General features: G+C 33.7%; 1 protein-coding gene across 1 annotated transcript; it reads right to left on the minus strand.

Moving 5' to 3' along the window:
• On the minus strand, positions 1 to 2,756 carry LOC128553626 (uncharacterized). Its single transcript, XM_053534799.1, has 2 exons — positions 2,399 to 2,756; positions 1 to 1,471 (listed from the first exon to the last, which is right to left on the minus strand). Exons 1-2 carry the CDS (start codon positions 2,731 to 2,733, stop codon positions 112 to 114), a joined length of 1,695 nt encoding a protein of 564 aa, XP_053390774.1. The 5' UTR covers positions 2,734 to 2,756; the 3' UTR covers positions 1 to 111.
• Positions 2,757 to 11,217: the final 8,461 nt, after the last annotated feature.

The raw sequence follows: 11,217 nt of genomic DNA on the forward strand, positions 1-11,217 counted from the left end.
TTCAGGTTAAAACCGTTCTTTTATTAGATGCAAATCGCGCAAAATGCAGTACAAGAAAAAAGCATTACATGCTTATACATGGCATGCAAAATATCGAAATATAAATCCACTTTAATGCAAAGAGATGACTTTGATAGTATCGTTGTCGCGTTGGGTAATTAGTAATTTGCATTGTCTTGTGTCAAAACAAATTGATTCTGGTTTGACAAGTCCATCTGATGAGTTAACGACCACGCCCATTTTCTTCCCATCTCTCCCAATCTGTATCACGTTATTTGAACTATACCCAGATACAAACAGATTTCCTCTACGATCTGTACAAACTCCAGACGCTACGTTTAACTCTGAATCAGTGAAGGTCTGACAGTTCTTCTCATGTCCATCAATAATAACTAGGCCTTTAATCCAGCTAGCAACAAACACTTTATCATCAATATCACTGAAAGCAACAGTTCGAGGGTATGAGAACAAAATTTGCCCGACATTGTCTCGAGTTACCGTCTGTAGTATGTTGCCTGTCATATCGTGTATGTATAACGATATCCCGGTGTCAGTTATGTATAGTTTATCATCCTTATAAGCAATACCAAAGCAAATATGATTCACCTTTATCTGACGAGTGGTTGTCATCTGCTTGCCAAGGGAGACAAACTGAATTGTTTTAATGTTCAGACAGACTGCAGCTTCACTTTTACTTGTACAGCAAATGCCATAAGGTCCAGCAGGAACACAACAATAACTTGTCACTGACATTTTTACAATATCTGCACGTTTAATCTTATTATTGTTACAATCAGCTATCAGTAGTGACCCATCTTCTGTAAGACAGGACCCATACACACAACATTTTTTGTTCTCATTCTGGACTCTGATGTTTAAATTCTCGATTCTTTTAACAGAATAGACGGTTGTCCTTGGTGATCTTAAATCAGTGGTAGACACATGTCGGACCGATCCAAAAGTTTTCAACTGCTGTAGAAATTCCAGTATAGCAGGATCAAAGCTTAAGGATATATTTGCATCAATACTTGTTTGCAATGAACTAGATACGTCTTCCATTTTAGTGATACTTTTCAATGACATTTTCATGGAGACAAATTGTTGAGCTTTGTTTCCTTCTGATTTCTTCAAGTCGTTCACTGCTTGTTTCAGACAATCTAATTCAGTTTCTGCTTTCTTCTTCTCTTCCAGCAGTTTCGACTCTTCTTTTATGAATTTCATCTCTAATTCTTTAATCGATTCCTTTTCTAGTTGTTCAAGAATTGTTTCCATTTCTTTTCGAAGGTCCTTAATCGCTATTACTGCTTCCTTCTTAGAATACTTTAAGCCTTCTATCAGTCTTTGTCTAGTGTTCATAATTTTCTCCATCATTATTTTCAAGTCTTGCATCTTTTGGTGTACTTTGTCAACATCTGTCGTTTGAAATTTACTGTCGACAATATCTGGAATGGATTGCACATCAGCACAAGACCTGAAGTTATAGACCAAAGATCACTGATCAAAAATGTATATGTAAGGTACTGGCAAACTGCCAAAGGTCAACTTATTTGTGAATAATGTAATATGCTGATACTTAGTAAGTCCCGACTGGTCAGTTTAATATGTAAACAAATCGTAGAAGTATATTTTTTCTCTCCAAAATTCAAATAATAATATTGTCTGTTTTGTGTCTGCTCCATAACTTTGTTATCCATCATGTTTTTTTTTTGTTTTTTTTTTCTGTTGTTGTTTTTTTTCATTCTGGCAACATTAATGAAATTAATTATCACTATTCATAGGTTTCGATTTTGGGAAACCGGTACGCGTAAGAATTGAAACATAATTCGTATAACCAGCATCTTGTTTATGGTTATTTCTTTATTATTCACATAGGAACTATCTTCATAGCAGAATATAGAAATGGTATCAATATATTTTAAAGTTAGTCTGTATATCCTTGCATTTATAGGTGGAATCAGTATTAATTTCTATTTCGTTAAGCTAGGCAGCGTATGTTTTGTTTTTCGGTTTTTAAAAATGATGCAAAGCACACGATTTTAAATTTCAGATTTTGCTATCTTAAGTGAAAAAAATATTTTCAAAATTACGGAATACAATAACATCTTTAAATGTTTGATGTTCTCTACTGTATCGATGATTGACGGTTGAGAGTGTATGTTATAAGAAGCAGTTTTTATAGATAAAAGCTTAACAACTACACTACCTGTATAAACTGATATATATGCAGATGTATTAAATAACAAAACTGTGAATGCATTTAAAATCAGATAAAAAGACCTTCCGTGATCCGTAAAAATATTTATAGTGGAACTCCTGTCTTACAACTGAATAATCAATAGCAATTGTCGCATGTTAAATTTGAAGTTTATATTGTATTATGAAATGCTTACAAATTTACCTGTGGTTTAAAGCCATGCATGTTGTACAACCAACCTCATCATGAATACCACAGTACATGTCCACGATCTTTGTCTCATGAATGCAACATCTTTCCGTCGGTACTACTGGTAATCCTGCTTGGAGGCCTGGAGACTTATAGTTTGAGTTATCCAAAAGCGTGTGACCTTTTAAACCAGGAATCATATGAGTTATATCAGCACAAGACTGACAATAATATCCTTGACATTCCACGCAATATTTCACAGCTTCTTTATTCCGTTTATTAGCCAGACAAGGTGAACATTTAAAATTGAAAATCTCATCCGATGTGTCTTCACTCCCACCGGACGCCATTTTGAAACTGTATATTTACTTCCTTTTTTAATCGACCTACTTGATTTGTAGTAAAATGGTATCAACAGAGTTGCGAAGGTGATTATCTCTAGACATAATCTACACATTCGTTTACATTTAACATTATCTTAACATATGGGCCGGACACGAAAATGTAAACAGAAGGACAGACAAAAAGACGGACGTTACTACTGATACAAAGAATAGAATGTTTAAACACAAAGAGGAACATCTCCGAGCATTGCATTCATTTAATGTTCGCGTTCGTACGCAGTGTAAATTTTTAATCCATACTGGTTGAAAACTAGTTTCGGTGACTATTGCGCTTTTCTGTCTGTCCGTCCATCCACGTCAGTTTACATTGTTGCCACATTTTAATATTCTTGGCACAAATGTTCCCCATAACAAGATGACGTATCATGCGCAACAACGACGCCCCTAGCTTAAAGGTCATACTTTCAGGTCAAAAGTCAACCAGTTTTATTTCCTGTCCGGTCTGTAAGTCAACCATCCATTGAGAAATTCTAATATTACTCGGCACAAATGTTTCCCAAAAGCGACGATGCGTTATGCGCAACTTCCGGACACCACACTTTGAGGTTACATATTAACAGGGCTTTTTCCAGCTAGCTTCATTACTCATCCTTCAGTATAGATATTTTAATATTACTTGGCATAAATGTTCACCTTAACGAGACAACGTGTCATATGCAACACCTATAGACTTTGCTAAAAGGTCAAAGTCAAACTTATAGGTCAAAGGCCAACGAGGTTTTTTTCCTGTCCGGTCTGTAACTCGAGCATCCATTAAGTTGATTTTAATATTACCTCGTATAAATCTTTCCCATAATGTGGCGATACGCCACACACAAATTCCAGACCCAAACTTATAGGTCAAGGTCACAATTTGCGGTTAAAGATGAACACGTTATTATTATAGTCTGTTTTGTATCTAATTCATAACCTTACCATCCATAAAAGTACCCCGTAATAATACGACCTGACATGCGCTATACCAAGACACTTTATTCAAAGGTCAATGTCGCACTGCAAGGTCAAATGTTAATATTTTCTGTTTTGTGTCTGCTCCCTAACTTTGTTATCCATCATGTGATTTTATTATTACTTGCCACAGTTGTTCCAGTAATGAGACGATGTATCATATGCAACTCAAAAAATCCCCATCAAAGATCAAGGACACTCTTAGAGTTCAAAGGTTAACACGATCTGTTCCGTGTCTGTTCTGTGACACCATGTGTCTTACCCTTGCGTAATCGCAAGAGGCGACATGTAGGGTTAATTTACTAAATCACAACAAAAATGCTTCCTACATGTAATAGTTTGATTCATTCTGCAAAAATGTGCCCTTTTTATTGTCTGCAGATGTTTGTGATTTCTTGGGCGGATTTACAATTAAAGTGCGAATTTGTGTTGATGACACACTGTACACACGTTTGCAGAATAAAGTCCATCTTGTAAACATAATGTGAATATTCCTGACAACTTTCAAACATTAGTGTTGTATATGTGAAGCTAACGTTCAATGGACTGATTTAATTTATTATAATCCTAATTATTGTTATATTTCTTAAATGTTTAGTTTGGAATTTTTCTCCGAGTGTATTGCGAGTATTTCTCCTTGGTTAAGAATGCAGACGAACAATCTGATCACCTCGGCCTTTATGCTACGCGTATTTACCGGAGAATACGGAAATGCCCGATGTTGCACGATTGTGCAGACGAAGTTACAATAATGTGCAGTGTGTATAAACAACACGGAGTAAAACTAATATATTAACTGTGGTATTAAGGCTCATTTAGCTGGAAATCATTGCCAGCTTTCATAGACAAATCGCTGGCTTATCGATGAAATTGTCTCCCTTGAAAATACGCAATCGGCGTTATCGATTTCTCGATCCGATTGATTTTGATACTATAGAGATATATAGGAAATGATTTTTTAAATTGTAATAACTTTTTCATTTTTTAAGCCACAAAATTTATCCACATATGAGCACAAACTTTAATCTTTCATTATTATAATGATGTAAAAGGTTTTGTGATTTAATAGCATCTTAATGCTTCCCTGCTCGGTATAAAATTGATACTATCACTCCCTATTCCCACAATAGAAAACACGAGGAAAATAGCCATTTTTCATAAATAGCCATTTTTTAAATAGAAATTTCGTATTTTTATAATTTAAGTACACAATTTATCCACATATGTGCACAAACTATAAAGTATGAAGATTTAAATGGTGTTTTTAAAAATGAACTTTATCATGATCTTAATGCTTCCTTGATCAATTTAAATCAGACATGTTTTAACAAAAAACATTTTCTGGCCATTAGCGTATTACATAGATCTATTACATGTATTTAGTATACTGATGGTCGATGTTTTTTTCGGCGACGCCGTCTAAATTCGTTTTTGTTACCTATGCCACGTGACTTCAGTTTGCAAATCAAACTACTTGATAACGCATTATGGATAATTTATCAAAATGGAAGATTTATGCAACACTCTGCCTGATTGGACGAGAGTGTCAATTTCTTTCACTCTGTTGATTGTGCTACGCTGAGTGAAATGTAGACAAAGTGTTTATCCTAAACGACGCTGTTCACAGTTTTAAATCTAACTTTGACTCAGTTTATTTAGCAAGAATATTGATATATCTCAAAATGATAAGTAAGTTTAATAAATACATGTATGATAAAAACCTGTTCAAATACCAACATATATCAAATTAAAGAAAGAGCTGAATACGGTCTGCGTATCACATGAATAAGAGTGTGATAAGAGTCTTTTATGTAGAGAAGTGCTTTTAAAAAGATTTTCCTTGTTACAATTGTCGTCTGTATATGAAAAGGTTTCTTGCTATTGTGACTTATTCAGATTGCATATTAAAATGAGTACTTGTTTGCTTTGATATATTTGTTATAAATTATTTAACTGATTTATTATATATGAATATTTTTCTTTAGTATGGTATGCAAATATTGAACTCAGTTGAAATCTGTTTTATTATATATATGCTATATAATGACTGAAATGAAGGTACGCTGCATACAGTTTATCTATGTGATATGACTACGGTCAAACTTTGCTTATGAAACAGAAATATTGAAATAATTACAATTGTATGTTTTGCTTGACCTTCACTTTTTTATAGGTGTGACGTCATTGTCCAAAGATTCATGAATAGCGAATATGCATTTGTTAAAGCGGAATCAGTTGGCCTATTTTAGAAATAAATAAAAATAATAAATACAAAAATCCTTTAATTGATTTTTTCTCATGTATTCTAATCAAACTTGATTTGTAGCATCTTTATTAGGCCCGCAGCCAACTTTGTTCAGCTGGGACATTTAACCCCTTTAAGGGGCTGCTAGAGTTAAAACCTTTATCGTAGAAATCTAGCGGTGTGCCGTAACCATGGAAACGGCTACTGAAGCTGGTAATTGCGGAAACTCAAAAAACTTTCTTGTGTCATATTTCAAAAGGTAGTAGTATTAGAAACTTGATTTTTTCAAATTTTTATTAAGTTATGATTACCTATTGTTTGCAGTGATTATATTCTAAATATCTTATTTAATTTCTTAATTGTCGTCAGCACGTGCAATTTTAGTAATAAGCACGTGCATTCAGTTGTAAACCAACAAGGTGCCTTTTTTAATCAGAAAATGTTTTCTGGACTTAATTACAACTATTGCTGATTTTTGGCTGGAAAATGTTGTATAATACGCATGCAATTAAAATTCTAAAAAGTTTGATACGTCAGTTTAACATCATTTTATATATTAATGCAGCGGATTGCATGCCATATAGCCTATAAAGTCGCTTCCTTTTTCAATACATATGGACAATGAAGTTAATTAATTATGCGTTAAATATCGGCTTGGAATATTTAATAGATATTCTAGCATAAAACTGCTGTTATTGACACAGTTCGGGGGTGTTTTAACAGGAAAGAAACGTGTGTTAACAGAGATTCCCGCGCTCACGTGCCGTTATAACACCTTTTTATATATGCGAGTTCCGTGGCAAAACGTAAACGTCATTCGGCCCCAAAACGGATAATTCAAAACAAAATGACGTCAACGTAAAAAACAACTCAGACATTCCCGCACATTTCATGGAAATTTAATGACGTTGAGGTAGGATGTATTGATTTATTAGTATTTTTTCCGCGTTTTATGCTAGAATAGCGTTAACGCATGTTCATTTCATGTTATAACATCTGCAGAAGCCCTTGGGATTCTGCAGACGTTATAACACGAAAAAAACATGCGTTATCCCTACATTATATGAAAAACAATAAAGTTTATTTAATTAATGGTTGGAAAACATGTGGATAAATTGTTTTTGTAACATTGCCTTGTGTTAGCTGTCAGTATTGTATAGATACGCTTAACATATTATAATTCGTTGATATTTTTTCTGTTACGAAATCAAGTATTTTAGATTTGATACTTCTAATTCTTTAATAATTAATCATATTACCGGACTTCTCTCCATAATTCAGCGGAACCATTATGGGAGTAAACTAGGCCTAGAGTAAAGGCTTCCAGTGTATATGTAGGGCGGTTCTAATAAAGTGATGCTAATGTTCATGTAGAAAGAATATACGCTGAAATTTGCGAGCGAAATAATAATAATGTTTTGCATATTTCTTATTTTCGGGGTGGGTCACTTAAGCTTTATTGTTACTCTGTTGAATCTCGTATTATGCAAACACATTCCGGAGCTATCATCACCATCGGTGTGTTATCAAGTACTATATATTTTGTATATAGATCGGATGGAAAAATAAAAGGAAAATACTTTGTTTTTGAAAGAGTGTGTCTGTATTTCATTCATGCACATTTGTAGTAGCAATATACATCCTCTGCATGCGGTTACGAAGAAAAAATACATATGTTAAAGTGACAGTTTGTAATGTTATCTTTATACATTTTCATTCCGGCTCCGTTGCTTCTATAAGTCGCATATTTCTAGTTATTTTATATACAAAACAATTTATAGTTTATTGACATATTATAAAACAAAATGAAATCCAAATGATCGTTTTACTATGATGACTTACATTTTAAACATTGAAAAACATACATATACCATAATCTCGTTTTAAAAAGCAAACAGAATGTAAGTATAGGACTATGTGTAAGGACGAATTCCAAGTGTTAACCTCATTTTCAGTGCTTTACAGCATTTCAATGATATAATAACACATATATAGCCATTAAATATAACATGTCTTCTCACCAAAAAAATAAAAAAAATATATATATTGAGATGTTAGGTTACATATATTAAAGAAACATTATCTGTCTGAAAAGCATCCCATCTGAAAATACTCCCATGAAATTTGTCATTTAGCGATAACGCGTTTACATGTAGACATCACAGTGAAAAGTGATCTAGATCCTTTCTCAATACAATAAGCAATACAGCTAAGCCAAAGCTATAACTGTCACATCCTTATCTGACTCATATACAAGATCTCATCAACAACATGGAACTACATTTTGAATTGCAAAAACAGATCATCTAACATCATCTTACATGCTTGGCGAACTTCTCTTTTCGTAACACAGGGGCTCATTGTCCCTGTGTAGTTAGTGGGGACCGATGCGCTATGTTAACTGTCAAATGCTAAATAAGAAGTTGTTAATGCTAAATGTCAACAGCTTAATTTTAATGTCACATACTTAGTACTAAATGCTACATACAAAATACTATATGGCGTATACAAAATGCTAAAGGTCTTAAAAACTCTACATGCAGCCACAGGAAAACATTGCAGCAATTACAAGGCAGAGACTGAAGCACTAATGAAGGCCGTCTCAATGGTTGAAGACTCGGCAGAAGAAAGCTCCTCACTCGTCTTTCTCATATATGCACTGTCTGTTATGTAAGTTCTGAGCAACAATAAAGCTCCGCACTAGCCAGGAGAATGCAGAGCCTGAGTATAACCTGCAAAGTAGCACTTCAGTGGATTACATCCATTGTGGACTTGCAGGCAATGAAGAGGCAGACAAACTGGCTAAGCTAGAAGTTCAGTCAGAACAAGCAACAAAACCTGTGAGTTACAAAAAGAAAGTCACCATCAAGGCACTAACGAGACCAAGGATGGAGAAAGATGCTTTTCATTTTCTTGAGCAAGTGATGTTGGTCAGGCTTCGCTCGGGGCACAACAAGCTCAATGCCCACATGTACAAGAAATACAGACTGGCACCATCGCCAACTTGTTTGTATGGTGAGAAAGATCAGACTGCGAAGCATATACTTCGGAGATGTAAAAATGCATGGCCAAGAGGGAGCTGCGACTTGGCCGATAGATACCTCGATAAATGCACCAAAAACTGTATGGAGGCATTGAGGATCTGTGGCAAACCACAAGTTTCGTCAAGGCTACTGGTCTGACAATGTAGTTGCGAACGAGAAGAACAAGATAAAAACAAATTCTTTTTTGTCAAATGATATATGGTAGTTCTCAAATTATCAATCTTTGTGATCTTTATCTCTTCTACTAAGGAATGTAACTTTTACTCATTTGGAAAAAACAAAATAAATGTGCTGCCTGTCTAATTTAAAGCCATAACGTTGCAAATGTTAAAGGGACATGGAACCGAAACATTTTGTTGTAAAATGTTTATTATATAATAGATTAAGATATGTAACAGAGAAAAAGTTATGTAACGAAGGGCAATGATTATATAACTGATATATTTAGCACTTTATTTCAATGGAAACTTAGCAATGAGCATTTTGACATTTATTGTTTTAACAAAAAGCATCTATCATTGACAATTACCGTTCGAAAGCCAATATTTGAAGTTAAGCAGTTCGCAAATAGCATTTTTCATTTTGCATTAACATTTTTGCAGTTACCATTGCGCACTGACCTTCCATAGGCATATCGTATTTGGTATGTTGCATTTTATATAAAGCATTTGGCATTTTGCATTAAGTGATTGGCATTTAGCATTAAGTATTTGGTGTTTAGCACTAAGTTATTGGCATTTTGCATTTGGCTATATTCATGGCGCACCGGCTTTCCTTCAATACATATCAAATGCCATATGCCATATCCTTTTTGCTAAATGCCTGTAAATATTGCCAAATGACAAATACTACTCATCAAAGGCTTTAACGTTGTGAATTAATAATCTGTATCCCATACACTAATGACTGTTACTTTTAATCACGTCAAAACATTTGAAGTTCTATCAGGCGGATTTGAAGCAATAACATGTTCTGAGGGTTATGAGATGACATGATCGAAACTTTTCACTCTAAAATGTTAAGAAATATTTTTAATAGAGACAAAGTTATGTTACAAAGGCCAATGACTATTTACAGGGTGCATTTATACACTGATATATTCAGCCCTTCATCTGAATTTAAGTACTTGGCATTTATTGTTTCGTATTTGCAATTAACAATTATCATTTATTGTTTGACAATCACAAATGTACCATTTCACAGGCAATATTTGATATTAAGCATATAGCAAATAGCATTTTGCAATAAATGTTTGTCATTTAGCATTTGTCATTTAGCATTTGGCAATGAGCATGGCACATCGGCTTTCCATAGCCTTCATTAATACTTAATAAATGTCATTTCGCTTTCAAAACATTTTGCATAAGGTGTTTGGCATTTAGCATTGTTATCTGATATTTAGCAATTGACAAATAACATAGCGCACCAGGTTTCCATATAAACATGTACATTATCATCACCTTGGTAGGACCGTTCTACACACACTGGAAGTCTTTACTCTAGGCCTAGTTTACTCCCATTATTGTACCGCTAGTTTATGGAGAGAAGTCCAATATGATTAATTATTAAAGTGACAGAAGTATGAAATCTAAAATACTTGAATTCGTAACAGTAATAATAAAAATATTAACGAAAATAAGAACAATTTTATGCATGCATTATAAGTTAAGCGTATCTATACAATGCTGACAGGTAACAATGTCACTAAAAAGCATAGTTTATTAACATGTTTTCCAATTATTAATTTGATACATTTTTTTCATATTATATATGTAAAATATTCCAAGCCGAGATTCAACGAGTTATTCCCTAACTTCATTGTCCATATGTATTGAAAAAGGAAGCGAATGAATAACGTATATGGCATGCAATCCGCTGCATTGATATATGAAATGGTGTTAAACTGACGTATCAAAATTTTTAGAATTTTAATTGAATGCGTATTATACAACATTTTCCAGCCAAAAATCAGCCATAGTTGTAATTAAGTCAGGAAAACATTTTCTGATTAAAAAATGCACCTTGTTAGTTCAGAACTGAATGCACTTGCTAATAACTAAAAATTGCACGTGCTGAAGACAACTAAGAAATTAAATAAAATATTTAGAATATAATCACTGCAAACAATAGGTATTTATAACTTAATAAAAATATGAAAAAAATCAAGTTTCTAATACTATTACTTTTTGAAAT

This window comes from Mercenaria mercenaria, unplaced genomic scaffold (genome assembly GCF_021730395.1).
Source record: "Mercenaria mercenaria strain notata unplaced genomic scaffold, MADL_Memer_1 contig_4134, whole genome shotgun sequence".
Taxonomy (NCBI): Eukaryota; Metazoa; Mollusca; class Bivalvia; order Venerida; family Veneridae; genus Mercenaria; species Mercenaria mercenaria.